Raw genomic sequence first — 21,875 nt, forward strand, 5'->3', positions numbered from 1 at the left:
GATTAGGAACAAACATAATGATATTTGGATGCCATATGTGGATTTTAAAGAATTCCACACTGATATTGCCCCAAGGATCAAAGAATTTCCCTAGCGCATGGTTATGTGAGAAGAAGAACGGCAGGACTTACAGAAGAAACAACACACCTCTCCCACAGCAATGGCTCTTTAAGGGTTGAGTGGGACTCCCCTCGAAATTGAAAATCACATTTGTGTATGAAACGTTTGCAGGGATTTGTTAGGCAGGGTCGGGACCCAATATTTTGACTGGCATTTGGAGTAAGGATGGGACTAAATTTGACTAGAAAAATGAAGCCCAGTGAAGTTTCTGTTCCATTATTTTGCTTACTGTTACTATAGTCTTTAATCTTTATCACTCCATCCAACACTAATATGTAGCCAGTAGTAACCAACTTTAAGCACGAGCAAGAGATGCAAAATGACTACACAAGAGTGTCTTCTGAACTTGCTTCTCCTAGAATTAACAGCTCCAACCTGAAATTCGCATTCTTTTTTATCATATCAGCTGAGATAAAGCACACTCCACAGCGCTTCCCGTTCCTAAAGTTCTGATCTAGGGGAACTTCAAATCTTCAGCATTATCTTCTTAGGAAACATCAGCTGAGGCCATAAATACCGCTTCATTGATTACTCACTTGAATGGCTCATAATCAACCAGTTTGGCTGCCCCGCCCGTCAGCACACCATAGACAGATGAATCATACATGTGACCTGAAGAGAGACACTCCCTGAAGAAGATCTCAGATCTAGCTAAACAACAATTCTATACAGATGGACATTTTCTCTATAAAAATGGAAAAAAATTGGTATAATCCCTTTTTTCAAAGTCATAGATACTCAAACAATTGTTAACAGCCGCCCTTCAGTACAAACTATTGATGTCTTGTAACTGAGCTACGGATTGTCACACCATGCAAAAATTTGGTATATCCTAAGAAACTTAGCTTCCCATCGGCTTGTCTTATCCAATCATTAAGGATTGTATGGGATGAAAGACCGAGATTCATCTCCTGCATGACAAACATAGCATACTCAGTTCAGAGAAGGAAGACTATATAGAGAGGTCAAACTGTCTATCAAAAATATGTGTTTACCCTCGCCAGTTCCTCAACCGAGATTACTTTGTTTCCTTCATGTTCAAAAAATTCAAAAGCTGTACTTGCAATGTGTTCCCACCCATCAAGAGCCTCTAGTTGATATGTGCTGATCGATGCAGCACAAAATTCTTCAAAGTCCATCTTTCTGTAAGCGAGCGCTTCCAGCTGAAATTATTAACTGTAAGCATTATTGCAAGTAAAATCATGTTGTCTTCTACTCATTTTGAAAGACTATCAATGAGATAGTTCAAAGTTCAGCCATTCGTTGATTATCCATGTGATCAACTTCAAGATTGCGGATGAATATACATTATATTGAACTCTAAAAAAGTAAGTGTGCTGATTGTGGAGTAATTTCTGCTCTATGAAATGATACTTTATCAGAAAACTAATTTCAGTACAAAAGCATGAGAAGACTCACTGCACTTAAAATGTCAGGCACCCTAGACTCCTTCATGGCATCAGTTGAATACCGCACGAGGGCCTGAAAAAAGTTTGGCACACCAAGTTAAAGAACAAGATACATTATATAAAAAAGACACACCGTGTTGAAGTAAGTCCATCCAAATTATTGATTTTAACAGGAGAAAACTGGAATTACCATTTTGAAGTTCTCAAGGCCAACCTTCCCATCTCTATTAGGTTCCAACAGCTTAAACTGAGCCCTAAGGTACAAAAGCTCATCCTCTGTCAAAGCTCTTGATAGAGCCTGAAAACAGGTATAATAGTAAGATCCTTCGAGAATAAAATGTGGCAAAAAATGGCGGAGGTTTCAAATATATCTTGAGATTCTTCACAAATGAAATGTGTCTCTGGTGTAGGAAAAATTAGAATGCCAGTAGAAATACCAAAAAGAAAGTATCTATAGAATTAACGCCATTCACATATATGCAATTAAATGGCGAAAATTACCTTCAGGGCTGCACGTTTGAATGGTGTAGCACGCAGGTACGACTTGACTAACTTATAAATTAATATATCCAGTGGCACAGGGCGGTGTTCATCCCGTAACCATGGGTGAGCTGCCAATTGAGAATTCTCAGTTTCCATTTTAGACTCAAAAGACAAGTTATTGAAGCCGAGACATGAAACTGAACAAATAGATAAAATCAATGAGTAAGACGCTTACTGAGAGCTTGTGCTGCAGTCATTCTTTTCCTGTGGTCCTTATTCAGAAACCTTTTTACAAAATCTTTGGCTTCTGGAGATACCACAGGCCAAGGTAAATCTTCAAAATTAGGATCAGCTCTCAGCACCGCGCGAAAAATTCCTGACTCTGTTCGTGCCCAAAAAGGTCTGCTTCCACATAACAAGATATATGTTATGACGCCAATACTCCAAATATCTGCTTCGAGACTGTAGGATCTATGAAGGACTTCCGGTGCAACATAGTATGCACTCCCCACGATATCATTGAGTCTTTCATCTGTACAAAAGGAGCTGAAAGGTTAATTTCTTTGAACATCTAATATTTATCATTATTTTTAATACCACAGGATTTCAGCAAACAGCCCAAAATTCTACTATAGAAGAAACAATTTTGACCAAACGCTATAGTCTTTCAAAGTTCGAAAACAGGATTTGAAAGACATCTTGTAATAACTATTATAGTCCTAAAATGGAAACCCTTTATTAAATATTTTCTCCGGTGTATAAGCTAATTGTTTAAAGAGATATGCATCAGGTTAAATGCATAGGTGTGATGCTACGGATTCCACCAAACGGCAGATACAAATACCAAGTGGGGCGACTTAGTAAACTTTCTGACACCAGTAAAGGAAGTCGAAGGTTGTTGATAAGCAAAAGAAACTTATATGAAGGAATGACGAAATACCCCTCCTCATAAGTCATGCTAAGGGTTACCAATATGTTGAACCCCTGTGAGGGAGGTATTCAAACAATTTTCTACATCAGATACTAATTGTAAAGAAAGTCAGGAATAACAAATCCAAAATAAGTAAGATAATCATTTAGCTAAAATATGCATGACATATAACAAAATACCCTTGCTGTGGTCCTAATATATACAGGATACTTAACAATTCTTACCTGGTCTTATAAAGTCAGAAAGACCAAAATCAATGATCTTCAATGGAGAATCTTCATCTCTAGTTGTAAATAGAAAATTCTGTTAAGCAGACAAGAGAAAGGTAAATTTGGTGGTAAAGTCTTAATATATACTCAGAAAGTTGAAACTACAAAAATAATTTAAATAAACAATCATACAGATAAAATATTGAGCTTGGATACAGACCTCTGGTTTTAAATCTCGGTGCACAACACCCTGCAAATGACAAAAAGCAACTACACCTAGAATTTGAACAATAATAGTTTTGGCATCATGCTCTGGATATCGACCACCTCTGCAGCAAGAAATTAAAAAATTTGTGACTATAAAGTTCCAGTACTCCTGCTCAACTCAGGAATGACCAAAACAACTCTAACAAATGGCATATATTCATACAACGATATTTACTCTTATTTACCTGGATAAAATTCTGTCAAGTAATTCTCCTCCTTCACACAACCTGGTAAGATAAGAATATACACTTCAATGTCAGCAAAAAAGACCGTACGGCACTAAACAAATGAGGACATATGATACGAAGCTTGTACTTCAAGATTCAGTTTAGCATCTCAGGAACACACACTTGAACGTTAGCACTTAAAGCCAATGCTAAAAATAAAAACACTAGCCAGTTAGTGGTGGAACCATTGATCAAATTTAACCTTTCAAGATATATCAGATGTGTATTCTACAAAAACATAATCCAAAGCAAACCTGTGATAGAGGTAGAAACTAGAAAGTAACTTGAACAACTAGAAAAGTCCATTAACACTATAACATTATCAAATAAAACCAGCTCATATATGATCAAAGAGAAAACCAGTACCAGAGCGGGATGTTTTTGAGGGTCTTTTTCTCAATGGATTTGTGGCACTTGCTTTTAAATTATCATTAACATAGATCTTTTCCTGAAATAGATTTGTAAAAATCTTAATTCAAGACGAAGACAAGAATTAACATACTCCATGATAATGTAGACATTATTTGCATCCTCACAAGCATCATAAAATTTGACCATGTTTCTATGACCAGCTAATCCTTTCAAGATTTTCACCTCCCGACGAACATCTTCAATAGATATCGCAGTTGTCATCTGCCAAAATCAAAGGTCATTTAGTTACTCGAGATAACTCGCTTTAACATATTACTTCCATACTAGAAATACTTATATATGTTCCCTTTCTTTTTGGCATTAAAGTAATTGAAGTCTTTAACCTTACACGAACATAAGACTCATAATCGAAGTAGCATAGGGAAACAATTGTAGCTGATAACATTGGTCTTGAGGGAAGTGAAAACCGCATATAAGTGATGATAGATTACCACCATATCCACATTACCACATCATTTATTAACAACACAACCTAATAACTAGCGTATCGGTAAAAAAAATAAAAATAAAAATAATCCGTGACCTATGAAATCTAACTTATAGTTAACATATTAATGACTTACGAAATGAGACCGGTAGTTTGGTTGTTCTGGCTTTCATAACCCCTCATTTTCCTATATCCAACTTTAGAAATTGTGTTCAGTCTATAACACGTCACTTAAAGACCGAGAGTTGAATATCACCACACGAATTGAACTCATCATAAAAAGATGTTTTCAATTCAGCATAAACTAACTAGACATAATATTAAAGAGGAAGGAAAATGCCATTTTTTGAATTTCCAAATTCGAAGATACCCACATACACCTTCAAATTCGATCATTGTATAACCCTACAGGCATTCAAAGAACCTAAACAAGTAATAAAAATCACTCCTTTTTAGAGGGAAACCCCGCTTTAGAAAACCCTTTTGAGTAGAACCACATTAAATCAACAAAACCCTCAACAAATAAAACTTAAAAATTCTACTTTTAAGACTAAGATTATAATCAAAGTGAAATTATGAAAATGCAAAAGAAATTTTTCACCTTAGCTTTAGAAATAATCTTGACAGCAACTTCATGACCTTTAAGTTCACCTTTCTTAGCTTTAGCAGAACAAGTATGCCCAAAATGACCTCTTCCAACTTCTTTCCCTAACTCATACTTACTCATAAAATCTTTTCTATAACCAAAACTTTTATCTAATTGTCTTTCTCCTCCACCACCTCCTTCTGATCCTTCTTCAGGAATCGGACCTTCTTTAGGTTTACTTGTTCTCTTCCTTAAGGCTGCCCTAATATGTTTAGCTGGGGATGGTGGTGGGAACTTACCAAAAAATCTCCTTGGGGTTGATTTTCCTGATCTTGCTGGTGAAGGTGTTACCCCACCTGGTAATGGACTGTTATTTGTTCCAGTTGGATATGGACTTGGCCATGGACTCGTTGATGAAGACCGATTTGGGGTATTTCTTACCCCATTATTACTTGTTTGATTTTGATTATAACTTCCTCCGCCATTATTTTCGATTACTTCTTCATTTTCGCCAACTACTGTAACATTTTTTGCATAACACTGTCCCATTAAGAAAAAGAATTAAATTTTTGATTCTGTGATTTTTTATTTTTAAAAGGAGATCGAATCCGAGTCAAAATTTAAAAAACATCGAAACAGTCAAGATCAAAGACTTTGATTTTGACTGTAGATTTTTTTTCTTTACTGAGATTGCGATCGAGAGAAGATTATTGATGATGATTATGATTATGATTATGATGAGTGAGAAAACGTTAAATCAAGAGAATAAATCGAAACTTGAGTCAGAGAGAAAGAGGGAGTTTTAGAGAGAGAGAAGGACACTGTGAGGTTTTGTTAAGAAAGAGAGAGAAGGGAAGAAGAAGAAGAAGCAAACAAACAAAAGAGAAGGTTTTTTCCTTTTTTGAGAGAGAAATAGAGGATCGTGTGTAAAAACAAACAAATACAAAATAGTGATGTAGTAAGAAATTTAGGAGAGAAGAATCTGCTATGTTGTAGGCGGAATTTACGGCTTGGACCCACTTTTCATTTTCTTACACCATATTTTTACTCGTGGGTGTAAATTCGGGCAGGCCAGGCCGCCCGGCCCAAAAACTAAGACAGGCCGGCCAGGCTTAGCATTTGTGAGTCCGTAAACAAATTCAGGCCGGGCAGGCCGGGTAAAAGTAGATAATTTGCTACCCAAAGACCGTCTAAAGCCCGTTTTTATACGGGCAGGCCAGATCGGGCTGGACAGACCACTATTTTGAAATTTTTTTCTTTTATTTTAAATTTAAATTTTCAAATGAATGGTATTAAATGTATTTATTTTTAATACAATATCCTTTGCTTTCTAACATTGCATACCGTAAATGATAGTATTATTTTATATTTAAATTACAATGACAAACTTTTAATTTTAGCCTATAATAAATAATTAATTAGAGTCCAATAAACTTTCTAATAAAAAAATTTATTACCATTAATGTTTTTAAAAGGCTAATTATAAGTAAAAACAACTATATATTTTATTTTTCTTGACAGAAAATTGACAATTATAAAATGGTAACTTCTAAGTCTTTTTAAGAGGATATTAAATGATTAATGGCACATAGAAGGCTTTCAGGCCGGGCACCAGGCCGGGTATCAGGCGGGCATCATAATTAATAGCAAAACCCGAGACCCCCCAATAAATTAACCCATGTCAGGCCGGGTGGCCCATGACGAACCATAACAGGCTTTGGGCTATTTCGGGTACATGCGGGGTCAGGCGGGTACAGACAGGCCGAGTAATAAGAAACTTCTAATTTTATTTTATTTTTTAACTTAAAAGGTTTATGTATTGAAAAAGAAAAATGGAATAAGGCCTAAGCCCCAATTTTTGAGTATTACAACTTATGTACCGTCTATTATCACCTTCCAATGTGTAATCAACTATCTAAAGAATATGAACTTAAATAAGTTGGATAGTTTCTCTCTCTGTTTTTGGTCTTTTTTGTGCCATAACTCTTTTATTCCTCCCATTCCAAAATGCCCACCAAATTGCAGAGAGAAGCATTGGTCGTATTTTGGCGTCCTCTATTCCTGCTTCTTCTATATTTCCAAGCTTGTAATTGTATTGTCAAAGAACCCGCTTGGACCCATCTAATATTGAATCCTCCAACGAAATAATTCCAAATTGTTTGCGCATAAGTACAATGTAGTAAGAGATGATCCACCGTTTCTGGATACATATTGCATAGAGAACATGTTGTATTCTGAATTTGACATCCTCTTCTTACCAGATTATCTGTTGTAGCAATCGAATTTTGAGCTGCAGTCCAAATAAAGAACTGAACTTTTGTAGGAACTCCTTGTATCCAAATGCATGAGTATGATACTGGAGAATGAGTAGCTGGGGTTACCGGAAGTTGTTCAATCAACCATTTGTAGCAGAGTTGTACATTGAAACCTCCAGTTGTTGTGCAAACTAATTCGTCTTCTTCTTCTTCTTCATTCAGATAAGGAGGTGTACCTAAAGTTGCAAACAAAGCCATCATTTCTGGAATCTCCCGTTGTGTTAAATTTCTTCTGAGTTTCAAATTCCAAGCATTGTTGGATATCATCTCTTTTATTGTTGCATTTTTGCTTGTTGCAATCTTATAAATGTTTGGAAATTGAATCTTCAGGGATTGTGTACCAGCCCAAGCATCCCACCAAAAACTAACTGAATCTCCTTTGTTTAAGTGAGTTGTTGTAATCTGTTCCACCACCTGTTTTTGTTTTTGTATATTCTTCCACATTCTCTTTCCTTGTGGTTTATTTGAATCCTTCACCCATATTGCATTCTCTTGAGTTTGCATCTTCTCATGTATTATTCTTCTCCATAATTGCTTCTTCTCTTTGGAGAATCTCCATGACCATTTTGCTAATAAAGCTTTATTTGTGAGTTTTAAGTTTTTAATGCCTAAACCTCCAAGACTTTTGGGTTTGCAAGCTTTCTCCCATGCTACCTAGTTAATTCTCTTCCTTTCAGTTGTTGACCCCACATAAATCTTCTCATAATTTGGTTGATCTTTTGCTCTACCTTCACATGCATCTGAAAAATTGACATATAATATATGGGTAGACTTGAGAGAGTTGTTCTGATCAACAAAAGTCTTCCTGCCTTTGTAAAAAAATTTCTTCTCCATGGTGCTAATTTTTTTTGTATTTTTTCAATCACTGTATCCCAGATCCCCGCATTTCTGCTTTGAGCTCTTACTGCGATTCCAAGATATTTCAGAGGAAGTTGTTCAATCTTGCAATTAAGAATTCTAGCAATAGCTTCAATTTTTCATCTGCACATATGCTTATTACCGAGCTCTTGTTGAAATTTACCTTCAAACCAGTTATGGCTTCAAAAATTTGCAATATAATCACCAAATTTTCAGATTCCTCTTCATAACCATTGAGAAAAACTAATGTATCATCTGCATATTGTAAGTGTGAGACTTGCACTGAGTTAATTGAAAAACCAGAGATCATGTTTAGTTGAACTGCATTCTTCATCAATTTTGTGAAAATTTCAGGTATTAATATGAATAAAAAAGGGGAGAGAAGATCTCCCTGTCTAATCCCTTTTTGTGGCTTGAATCTTGTAGTTGAACTTCCATTCACCAGTATTGACTGTTGAGCAGAGGAAACACACCATTGCATCCAGCTTATCCATTTATCTCCAAAGCCAGAACTTTTAAGCACATTACTCATTATATGCCAACTTACATTATCAAAAGCTTTCTGAATATCTAGTTTGCACAGTACCCCTGGTTGTTTTGATTTAAATCTTGAATCAATCAATTCCCCAGCAGTTAAAATTTCATCCAAGATTTGTTTATCAGCTATAAAAGCTCCTTGATTTTCTGAAATCAGTTTAGGTATAATCTTCTTAAATCTGGGAGCAAGTACCTTAGATATGACTTTGTAAATGCTACTTACCAAACTTATTGGTCTAAAGTTTCTAATAAAGAAACTTGGGGGATTTTGTGTTTCCCCCTCAAAATAAATAGTTAATTTGCATTACCCCCTTTTATAATTGATAATAGGTGAAACCCCCTTTCCGTCAACTTTTCCGTAACCCTGTTGTTATCTGTGCACGTGCACTTGACGTAATAAATTTAAAACCTTAAAATTATCTTTTGGTTAAAAAAAAAAAAACCTTGATACCTCCGTTACCGCAGAAACTACCGACGCCATTAACAACACAGTCAAATTTCTATTTCCAGTTGATGTTGTCATTTCTTTATTAGTGAAATGTCTTAATACTAGTTTCAAAAGATAATCCAATTTCATTAGAGCAAAAACACCTTAGATCTGTATCTCTAGATAATCCAATTTCATTACAGCACAAAAAACCTTAGATCTGTCTCTCTAAAATTAGATTTATCAATGGAAATCATGACCAATTCGAGTTTCATTTCTTTTCTGTTTTTCAATTTTGTTAGTAAAATCTCAGAAAGAAAAAGAAGAAGAAGTGGTAATGGGTTTGTTGCAAGAGCTTAAAACCACAGTGGTCATTACAATTAGTGGGGAATCCAAGAACACACACAAAAAAAAAATCAATAGATTACAATTAGAAAAATAAAAATTTTAATTTGACAATCCGTGTACCAAGAAGAATTTCCAATTTTTAAAAAAAAAACCATGTGATGCACTGAGGAAGGTGGAGGAGAATTAGGTGGTGGAGAATTCGGGGATGGAGGACTTGGAGGAGCAGTCGGTAAAGAAGAAGACGACGGTTTTAGGGTTTGTCTAAGTGACTAGGTCTTTGTTTTATAGACTGTCAGATTAGAACAGAGGGAAGGTATATATTTTTATTTTTATTTTTCTTAAAGGGTATTTAGGATGTCAAACATACAAGCATGTGAGCTTCACGTGCACAGCTAACAGCGTGGTTACGGAAAAATTAATAGAAAGGGGGTTTCACCTATTATCAATTATAAAAGGGGGTAATACAAATTAGTTATATTGTATAATGAATACGTAATGATAGTCCATTTCAATAGGGTACAGAAACTTGTGAAGTTGAGTTCATCACGTAAAATGAATTTTCTAACGGTGTTCATTCTTGGATGTGAATTTTGTAGTATATTGTTCACTCCTGAATATAAATTCTTTAATTGTGATCATTCTTGAAAATTAGCCGCAACTCATTTTTCATAATAAATTGGTTTTTAACTAAACGATATCATGAACATTGAAACTTCAAAAAATAGGTAAACAAGTACTCGTAATATGGATCTTTGTTGTCAGAGACTCATTTAGAAAAATAGAGACGCAAGATTTATAACCTGAACAATGAACGTGGGTACCTACGTTATGAGGCAGAATTAAAAGTTATAAGAAGAAAGGGAAAAAACAAGCGAACCAAAGGATTAAACAAGCGAACCAAAAGATAAAAACCACTGAGGTTTCTAGAGTGATCAGGTACTGGATATGTATATTTTATCTCATTAAAATCTCGACAAGAAAAACGTGCAGGGATAAACCTTGACAAAAGAAAAAGAACAATACAATAAGTCTGAAAGTAAAAATAATAATCAAGCGTCTCAGAATAATCCAGACAAAAATAAATCTTCAGTAAACTAGAAAGCTTAATTTCTCCTTGGGTACCCAATGAGAAGTCTTCTAATACTAGTAAGAGTCCGCAAACAAATTGGGAGCATGAGCGTCTCTGCTCGCGATAAAACTATCAAGATAGGGCTCATGTGCACTTCTAGTCACCTCACGAGTGGTAGAAGCGTCAAGACTGAGTATCCAGGAATGGGGGGCCTTGCTACTGATCGGGGATGTTGGGTCATTGCCATAATTGAGGATTCGTTTGGTGAGTGTTGAGGTTGCATCTTTGGAAAAACATAGCCATTGGAATCACCATCCCTTGAGATTTTCTACTTAAAGAAGAAGCCGGATTAACATAGCCAGCATTGATTTCAATATCATGTTGTCCACGGGATCCTTCATTTTCCTATTCAAAGAAGAGACATAAAAATAGAGTAAGTTACACACTAACATTACACAGACATTATACATATTAGAAGGGATTACTAGCATTACACTACTGACAAGCAAATACAGGAAAAAAAATACTATTAGATGAAACAACTAATAAAATTGAAATGAAAAGAAGACCTAAAATCTAATACTAACAGTATAAAGACTTACTAAAAAGGCTGGAAGGCTAATTATGAATAGAAAAAGCAAAAACAACAAAAGAGGATCAAACAAAGGAACACTAAGAAATCATTGTACAGGCAGACAAGAAAAGAGGTAACTTAACAAAAAAAAATCTAGGGTTCTAAAAATCAATGAAACCTATACTAAACACCGGCTAAAAGGAAGCTAACAGACATGCCGGATACTGGAAGAGACAACCATAGAAAAAGTTATAATTTACACTAAAAGTAAAAGTTTAAAATTAAAGCAATGACCAAAAAATAACTCATTTTATGGGAGACTTCTACTAAACTAGAGACATAATGTTGAAAGAAATTCCATACTGGTGAACTTGAAAGGAGAAATCTCAAGAAAAAAAAAAAAAAAAACTTATTGAAAGAAAATTCAAGAGGAAAATGAGGTAGACATAAAGAATGAGGAAAGAACCCTTGAATAGACAAAAACAATATGTGTCTCTGGCCAGGAACTAGAATCTTGCAGCGGATCGACTCCTTGGATGTAGAAAATTAAGGTCTAGTCAGTTGAAGTCAACCGAAGAGTGTTTATCGTAATTTCAGCAGGTCATGGGAAGGCACGGGTATAGTATCCATCTACAAGCGATGATTTTGTGTCTAATTTGGTTTTCAAAAGCTCCCGCATATATAATACATCTCCGAACATCAATGGATTGGGTTGTTTGAGTTTATTCCTGTTTTTTTTTTTATAAACGAAAAATTTTATTAAACTAAGCAAAAGAGAGAACATTGTTGAAATCACTGAGTTTTGCTACCCATGTATCTCTACTATAATCATCCATGTTTCTCGAGTCTATTACAATACCCTTAAACTTTAGCTAGTTTATCAGCAAGAAAATTACAATTTCTATTTATATAGTAGTAGGAAGCATTAGCAAAAAATTTCTCGTCTTCCCAAGCTTTCAGTATGTAATCTTTACTTCTCCAGTCTAAAGCAAAAAACTTGTTCTTCATGGTATTGATGATGCTTTGATTATTATTGAGAAATACTAAGTTATATATACCCTTTCCTCTTGCCCATCTGGTAGCTTCTATACAGGCTCTTGCCTCAGCTTAGTTGGAATTGCAGCATCTGCATGATCCACCTGCAAAATCACAAATATCACCATTATTGTCCATAAAAATAATACCATAGGCAAATTTTCCTGATTTCTTTTGGAAAGCAGCATCAAATAAGATGTAGGTGCAACTACTCTTGTTTTCTTTCTGCTTCATTTTGCAGTTTGGGTGGTACACATTGCACTTTGTTTTTTCCTTCTTCTTGATTTCATAAGAATTTTTACTGGTATGGTCAAGCATATCTTTTTTAATCAGAGTTATCAGTTTCTCAGGGCATGGTTTAATTTTATCAAATACAACTCTGCATCTATATTTCCAGACAGGCCAGAGAACAAGAGCAAAGAGATCTCTATTTTCTTTATCTTCTAGCCATTGAACACACCAATCCTTATAACTCATGTTAGCAACTTTATAAAAAACTGTGGTGAGAGAGATAAGCCTCTCCAAATGGCTTCAGAAAAATGCATTACGTGAACAAGTGATTTATACTTTCATATGTAGAATTATCACAGAGAGGACAGATAGTATCGATTGGTATATGTCTACCTAGGATTTCTCTAACTGGAAAACAATCACTGAGAGTTTTCCAAAGGAAAATTTTAAATCTAGGCATAACATTAAGATACCAGATTGATTTCCAATCAACTTTTTCCTGACTGTTGTTTTTATTGGCAAATAGTTATATGCTGATTTTACAGAAACACAGCCATTTTGAGTTCCTAACCATTTTATATTATCTTTATCATCAGTGCTAGAAAAATGTTCTATGGATTTTATTTCTTTTACTGTATTATTATCAAACAGATGTTCAATAAGATTATTATTCCACGTACCATTGTTATCTATGATGTGAGCAACTCTATTAAATTGTGAATTAATATTGTATCCTCTAGGTTTAGTTGGTTCTCTCGGAATTATATTGGAGTTTAGTCCATACAGATTCCGAACGAATTATTGGTGTGGTTGTTGTACCCCCACTTTTTCACTAAATACACTTTTGCATTAATCAACTTGTTAACGATCCCATAGTTGGTTCATTTCAAACTCTACTATTACAAAGCACATCGCGTTGAAATTATCTTTTCATCGTTATTGTTTCGATAAGGTATTGCAAGACATGTTTGGGTAGATTGATATCGAAAATATTGTGGTGTACTCGGCACCCTTGTCATTTCAACTTCGTTCATGGTGGATTGTCAACCAACCAAAATATTTCTTATACTTCCTAAAGTAACAATTATAGTAGTAAGCAAGGGATTGTTCCCACCTAGAGCGAGGAATTGCTATTTGTTATCAACTTCTTTCGTAAGTGAGGGGGTATATTTAAAATTAAACTAAGTTATACTAATGAAAGAAAACTAAATTGAGATTGTAACCACTAAAAAAAGATATGGTTAGAGGTTTCATCTTTCATCACTAAACATATCTGAAAATGCGGGGGTACAACAACCACACCCAACAATTCGTTTGCCAATCTGAGAGGACTTACTCCAATATACTTTCTAGAGAATCAACTAGACAGTCAGACTCACTCTAGATAAAAGTATATATGAAAGTTTATATCTCTGTTTCACAATGTAATCAGCAAATCAAACAGATAGAATCCGCGAGACTGATTACTATGTGAAACAACTTGAACGGTACCAAAGACCAATGTTCAAGTGTCAATCAATTTAAATCAACAACCAAAGATTGGATTATCTAATTGATTGATCTTAACGCACAACCTATGATATTTCAATTATATAACAAAATATAATGCAAAAAAGAAATAACACAGACACCAGAATTTTGTTAACGAGGAAACCGCAAATACAGAAAATCCCCGGGACCTAGTCCAGTTTTGAACACCACACTGTATTAAGCCACCACAGACACTAGCCTACTACCAATGAACTTCGGACTAGACTGTAGTTGAACCCTAATCAATCTCACATTGATTCAAGGTACAGTTGCGTTCCTTACGTCTCTGATCCCAGCAGGATACTACGCACTTGATTCCCTTAGCTGATCTCACCCACAACCAAGAGTTGCTACGACCCAAAGTCGGAGACTTGATAAACGATTCTGTCTCACACAGAAAAGTCTATTGGTATAGATAAATCTGTCTCCCACAAAAATACCTATGAGTTTTGTTCCATCTTTTGATAAATCAAGGTGAACAGGAATCAATTGATAAACCGGTCTTATATTCCCGAAGAACAACCTAGTATTATCAATCACCTCACAATAATCTTAATCGACTAGCGAAACAAAATATTGTGGAATCACAAACGATGATACAAAGATGTTTGTGATTACTTTTATCTTGCCTATCAGAGATATTAATCTCGAGACAATTATTCCAATTGTAATCAACACGATAGAAGATGCAAGATCAGATCACGCAACTACAGAGAAAATAGTTGGGTATGGATTCACAATCCCAATGAAGTCTTCAAGTCGTTAACCTATAGGGTCTCGAGAGAAACCTAAGGTTAAAGGAGAATCGACTCTGGTTATGCAACTAGTAACACATAGAAGTGTGGGGATTAGGTTTCCCAGTTGATAGAGTTATCCTTTATATAGTTTTCAAATCAGGGTTTGCAATCTAAGTTACCTTGGTAACAAAGCATTCAATATTCACTGTTAGATGAAAAACCTGATTCAACCAAGCTAATATCTTTCAACCGTTAGATTGAACTTAGCTTGTTACACACAATCAAATGTACCCTCATTTAGGTTTATGTAACTGTACCTAAAAGTGTACATCATGTTGGTTCAATAATAATTAACCGAGGTTAGCCATATGAATACTCTCATATCAACCTTGTTCATCTTAACCATAACTAGTTCAAATGACTCAAATGAAACTAGTTAAAGAGTTTTTCAATTGTTATATTCTCATAGGATTATACAAGAACACAATTGAAGCAAAATTGGTTTGATTCACTCGAACCAAATCATGAACATTATTGCCACGGTTTGCAAAGATTGCATTCCTTAATTTATAAATGTTTAAGTTCATAAACATAAACGATTTTAGAAGTTTAACTTTCAAGTATGCAAACGGGTACGCATACTTGAAATACCCGGACCAAAATTGGTTTACGCCAGTACGCAAACAGGTACGCGAACTTCCAATTCCAGCAGAAATATTTGGACATGAACCTTACGCCAGCACGCGAATGGATGCGCATACTTAGGTTCCCGGATTTCTCAAGCCAACAGGTACGCGTACGGGTACGCATACTATGGTTCCCGGACATGGATTACATATGTGCAAGAGTACACAACATGACATATCCAATAATGGTTAAGTGTTCTAAACTCTTATTTCAATCATTCAAACTTTCTTAGAGGATGACAATATCCGTTTTCACACATTATTAACATCAAAGCAATTTTCAAGTTATTGAAATAATCATAACGAAACATTCCAAGTTTACATCAAATGATTGTATCATGCAAACCATGTAAGATGTTGCTCGACAATATTCACATGATCATCTTTTGACTTGCGTCAAAAATATAAGATGAACTTGGTTGAAGCGAAAGCTTGACAACACATACTCCGAGAAATATGTAAGCGAGTTACACTCAGCTCGAAATCTCAAATGTGTATAATAGAAACTATATCATAACACGACTTATGTCTCAATATAGGAGATAGAGTAGAAATAGACTTTCCAAGTGATAGATGAGTTTCAGTCTCCACATACCTTTTGTCGATGAAGTTCCACAAGCTCTCCTTAGTAGTTCTTCGTCTTCAAATGATGAACGCCATGAAGTCTAAGGCTCAACTACACAATCTATGTCCTAGTCCGAGACATATATAAGTAGACTAGAAATCAAGACTTATAGTTTTGATCACTAACATTGACAAACATGCTTGAGATAGCAACACATGCGAGTTCGACCGAGCAGTGCTCTAACAATCTCCCCCTTTGTCAATTTTAGTGACAAAACTATCATTACATATGGATTACAAAATAAATAAGACCTCCTTGGCATCTTCAACACGACTTGAAATCTTCCTCACTTCCAAGTACTCCATAATCCTAAACGTGTTCAACTCAGCATCATAGTTGTTCAAGATCCGTAATGATAACAATGAGAAAACAAATGCTCTCAATCATTGTTATACAGTGACATAGGATCATTACACAACATCAAAGTTCAATTGTATCACAACTTTGACAACAATACTATGGTGATATGTATCACTCCCCCTTAATCAATACCTCATCTCGACATGAAAACCACTCCCCCTTACATAATGATCCGTAAACCATATGTATTTGTAGTATGAAACTACACATTAATTCTTCCGCTTTTTGTCAACATAAATTGGCAAAGGTACGAAAATTAGTGGGATCCTCATGAAATTTTCATAGAGATACTTCATGACCAAAATATAATAACATACCAACTTATTTAAATGCAATCATATAGCCAAGGCTAAATGCATTCATCAAGGAGTTTATAAAGATACAAGATAACCCATACAATATTCCACAACCGCACTCCCCACAAAGATTTGGCAATTAAGCACAAGTTCAAAAAGAACTCTCCCCCATAAAATGTCATTCCCGAAAGAACAACAAGAGCGACCTTACTTTTACCAGAAAAGAAGGATTTCTTTGGACATAATCAAATCACATGAGAACATGAATTTGTATCCAAAAATCACAAGTGAATTAGCCGCAAAAATGATCAATTCAATTGGCCATGCTCAACATAAGAGAACTTACGGAGCAACACAGTATATGCACAAAAATTATGGATCAGGGAAAGACCAATACTGCGGAATACACAAAGATTCATTCTATTTTTCATCACTATTTGCACAATGACATGTAATAGATTTAATCTTTGTAAACAAAAGTTTTATCCTTTCTTCCATCAAAAATGACATAAAAGGCTTTAACTTTTGTATTCAAAAGTTCATTCTATCTTTTATCAATACATTCATATCGACATAATAGAGATAACTTTTGAATAAGTATGGACAGTCACAGACTTCACGGACGTAAACAACATATCCCATAACAATTTGCAATGTATGAAACCATAAAGATTAATACTGCAAAAATCATCTTCCAAATAATTTAGAATTTAAATAAATAAATCTAATAACGTGAAGATGAAAACGTTGGACATAGCTATGTGTACTCACAATAATGGCTATTCCAAACCCTAGTTATCCTTCTTAAAAAACACAAGAATAAAATTCTCATAAGAAGTTTTCTAGACAAAATAAAAAAACAACTTTAAAACCAAACGATAAAGCACCAAAGTCTAGTCATCATCTTCATCATCTGAGACCATAAGAGTGGCTTGAATCTTATCCATGTCATCCTTGATTTACGGAAACTTAGTAGCAATCACAAGTAATTGTTCTTGGACGCACTTTACCTTGGCACTAATATTATCAATACTCTTGAGAATTTATGAAGAAGATTCATGGAAGTGGAATCACATGTGTCATCAAGTGTGTCGCTTTTTTGTCTCTTGCAAGCGTTTTCCTTCATACGTTTGAATGTACAAGGGCAGACTAGCTTGGGAGTTCCAATAGAGTTCCCAATCAGATCTATAGAGAGAGTGCGACAAATTCGCTCAATCAAGCAAGGATATCCTAGCTTCTTGTTGGAAGACGTCATCGACATCATTTTATATATGATGAACCCGCAAATGTCGAGACCTTGAGTTCCCAAAACAAGAAAATAGACCAAATCCGCAAACTCACAGCTCCAACGAGAATTCTCAATCGTGGAGAGACAAAGGTTTGATATACCAAGTTTACCAAAAGGACATCAAGGAAAGATTTAGATTATTAGTAGGAAACTTTCCTTCATTCCAAACAACACTCTTACCACAGAAACCAAGAGATATGGTTTCATAAGAAGGTCTTTCATGACTAGGTCTTGGAAGGCGAAAACTTCCCAAGGGAATATTAATAATTCTTGAAATCAACTCTCTTGTTACATGAATCTTTTGTATATTAACCATGGTCTTGAATTCCCTGTCGTCATGATTAACATCATAGATGTTAGCATAGAAGATTCTTGTAAGTGTTTCAAAACCTTCACCAAGACTATCAAAAATATTTCCAAGATTGAATTTTTCAAAGCAAATTAAATCCTCTTTATGTCCACTAATGAAATCCAATTTCTTTTCTAGGATAAATACATTAGATGAAATCTTTTCAAAAACTCTAGCACAAGAATCATTGACAAATCTAATCCTAAGAGAATTTTGGTCTATAGGAAAATTCATGCTAGAAGATGAAAAGCTCAAGTTTTTTGAAACTACTTTTGAAACCTTGAAATTCATTATGAGATCTAGAAATTGGAAAGAAAAGGGGAAAAACCACTTACTTGGAATGAACCTTGAACACCCCTTTTTCTTATTTTTCTCCAAAGATGTTTTAATGGAGGAAATACATGAACCCTAGAACGTTCAGTACGCGGACAAGATGGGATGAGGAAGAAGGTATGCGTACTCCTTCTTTATATACCCACTAATGGGCTTGGACCCATTTCTGAACCGCGACCAAAAAAGGGAATGTAGGACTTCCTTTGATGTTCACACGTCAAGGTTGTGCAACTCGTGAAAAACACACAATTGTGTGAAAAGAAGGTGCAATAGAAAGCTTATTCAAATATCCTAGGAGGACAGAATAACATATCAACCCACATATACACAAATCAAACAATTTCTTGCCCCATCTCAAGATATATACAAATGGGGTAGTGCCAAGCAAGTTACCAAGTTGCAAGGTGTGCAGAGAGATCCTCATGCACTATTTCTGGTTGATATTTGTGAGTAGTACCAATGATATAATCATAGTAATGATGATAATCAGGGCTAACAAAGCTTTCTATATTATTTTTCATATGACCATAAAGGAGATTTTTCTGATATCTTAAACCAGTATCAACAACATGAGAACCCGTTTCATTGGAGCTACTTGTGTTGATAATATGTCTAGTTCGTACTAAAAAGACGAGGGTACCCAAATATACCACAATCTTAAACTTTTCTACCTATAAGTCCTCTTACCGAAAGTGATTGTATATGGACTGAGTCGAGACAATACAAAAAATCAATATTCACACTTTGTGTGATCGTCTATGGATACGAGATCGAGACAATACAACAATCAAAGTGTGATTACTTGTTAATAGGTTCAGAATTAACCAAACATTATAGGATCACTATCAAGTAATACGGAGTTAACGTTTGTGTAATTTAATTTAAATTATAATAACAACAATTATAATTGCGGAAAACAAAAGTAAATGACACAGCAAGATTTTGTTAATGAGGAAACCGCAAATGTAGAAAAACCCTGGGACCTAGTCCAGAATTGAATTCTCTCAGAATTAAGCCGCTACACAAAATCACACCAACTTCGTATAGTTGAGACCAAGCAACTAAACCTATAGTTCACCTAGTTTCTTCATTATCCCTGCGCTTCTGACATTCAATAAGTGCACGCACTGGAACAATTCCTTTGGTTCGTATTCCAAATAGTAAAGGAACAACAAATCTGTTCGGTAACAACTCTATTCAATCTCAGTGATATGAGTTAGACAAAGGCTCTTCTGCTTAATCCAATAAACTCCTTTGTCGGGTTTAGATCAATCTATCCAACAACTACCAAAGTAGCAGAGGTTAGATTATTCAATCAATAATAGGATCTATCAAGATGCTAAATATTGATGCCGATCTACGCAACTAATAAATCAAATCTATCAAAGATAAACTGATTATAGTTGGATCCCAGCCGATCAAGTTTTGTGCACACCAAAGATTATGAACCCAAATCAGAAACTTCTTCGTCTTCAAATCTTCTTAAATCTTCAGTAACACCTGCACACCACAACTTGAATCTCTTGTGATCAATCACGCACAGAACGGAGTCTGTTAACAATGGATTATCACAAGACGTCTTTAGATCTACAAACAGTTCTAAAGATCCCGTCGATACTTCGATCTAGTTTGAGTGAATCTTATATTAGAAGAGAAGATTCTCAAGAATAAACAAACTAGGTGCAATCAAAGTTCAACAACCATTAGTCAATCAAATCAAATCAAAAACTAATAATACTGCAATTATCTAGTTTCCCACCAACGGTACTCGTAGAGCTTCTTGATCCCAAAGAAGTCTTTAAACGAGCGGTCGTAAGAGATTTCGCCTAATTAGGGTACTTTCCTCTCCGAATAGATGGCTCCACCAGTAACAACAAAACAAGGTAGTTTAGCTGGCTCTTATGATAGTTTGCTCAAAATGCAAACTTGGGTATTTATAGACCAAGGAAGTTTGGACACCAAAAAATTTCCAAAACCGAAAATATTCTCAAGATATGCAATATATTTCCAAATTCGGTTTTCATAATTCCTAGAAATGCTCTCTCCAATATTAACCGAAATCCTACTAGAAAATCTCCAATTAGTAAACGCACATTACCAATTTTTATTTTTCTAGAGATATGCATTTTAATTGCTGGTAAATAAAAGCATATAAAATTAACAACCTTAATTAAAAGATTCTCGACTTATTTCGATTCGGGATCTCCTTGAGTTATTAAGGAATATCTTTGAACAATAAAAGATAAGAGTTACTGAACATGTTCAAAGTATGTAGACATCTTATTTCTTTGTAAATCCTTTTTCATATTTACAATCCTTAGAACCGATTATACCACACTTCCAAACAAGTCTAGAACTGGTCATCTGATTTCCAAGAACTATGTGATTGATCAAATCAACGCAGTAATCATGGGTTTACGGTTCTACCAAACACAAGGATCGGTTCTACCTTAATATGGTTATTGGGACCGGTTACATCAGTTACCAAATTGGTTACATCAATTACCAGGACCGATTACCATATTCTCATGGTATTACTTGTGATTGGTCACACCAGTTACCAGGATCGGTTACACCAATTACCAGGACTGGTCACACCAATTACAAGGATCGATTACACACCTTTTGCGATCGGTCACGCCAATTACTAGGATCAGTCACACCCATTACAAATATCGATCATACCATCTTAGGTGATTACTTAGGATCAGTTACACTAATAAAAGTTATACCATTACATAAGTCAGGCACTGTGAATAGTTTTACCAAGATAAATAATAAATTATGATCGGTTGTACTAATCACACATATTGGTAATCCAAAGATATGCAATGAATAACAATACCAATAAGCCTAGCGATTTTCCTTTCGATTAAAAAAATAAGTTTATGAATGTACTTCCTTTAAACGAAAGTAAACATTGTTTCCTAGGACGAAATCTTCACCCATACCCATACATATAATCACAATAGCATTCATACGATTATATCGATGTCTTATATACGAATTTCAAAAGATAAGCGTTATACCTCGTATTGTAATTCCTTAACACTATGTCTACTAGAGTATAATCATTCACAGCTTCACAATTATGTTTTCAATATAGCACGACTTGAAAGATACGTTGGGAATGAAACAGTTCAAGTCAAAATATTACTAACCTCAAGAGGAAGGATAATATCGTCG

At 35.0% G+C, this 21,875-nt stretch overlaps 2 protein-coding genes across 2 annotated transcripts; both read right to left on the bottom strand.

Annotated features, from left to right (window-relative positions):
* Positions 1 to 296: 296 nt before the first annotated feature.
* LOC113297677 (CDPK-related kinase 3-like) lies at positions 297 to 5,992 on the bottom strand. The gene is made up of 11 exons (XM_026546235.1): positions 5,107 to 5,992; positions 4,149 to 4,279; positions 3,605 to 3,646; positions 3,373 to 3,481; positions 3,168 to 3,246; positions 2,248 to 2,544; positions 2,031 to 2,140; positions 1,720 to 1,827; positions 1,540 to 1,602; positions 1,116 to 1,283; positions 297 to 1,031 (listed from the first exon to the last, which is right to left on the bottom strand). The coding sequence occupies exons 1-11, from the start codon at positions 5,638 to 5,640 to the stop codon at positions 894 to 896; spliced, it is 1,779 nt and encodes a 592-aa protein (XP_026402020.1). The 5' UTR covers positions 5,641 to 5,992; the 3' UTR covers positions 297 to 893.
* A 1,197-nt stretch (positions 5,993 to 7,189) lies between these two features.
* On the bottom strand, positions 7,190 to 12,382 carry LOC113294785. The gene is made up of 5 exons (XM_026543164.1): positions 12,311 to 12,382; positions 10,958 to 11,050; positions 8,428 to 8,994; positions 7,350 to 8,060; positions 7,190 to 7,291 (listed from the first exon to the last, which is right to left on the bottom strand). The coding sequence occupies exons 1-5, from the start codon at positions 12,380 to 12,382 to the stop codon at positions 7,190 to 7,192; spliced, it is 1,545 nt and encodes a 514-aa protein (XP_026398949.1).
* Between the last annotated feature and the right edge of the window lie 9,493 nt (positions 12,383 to 21,875).

This window comes from Papaver somniferum, chromosome 7 (assembly GCF_003573695.1).
Source record: "Papaver somniferum cultivar HN1 chromosome 7, ASM357369v1, whole genome shotgun sequence".
NCBI lineage: Eukaryota > Viridiplantae > Streptophyta > Magnoliopsida > Ranunculales > Papaveraceae > Papaver > Papaver somniferum.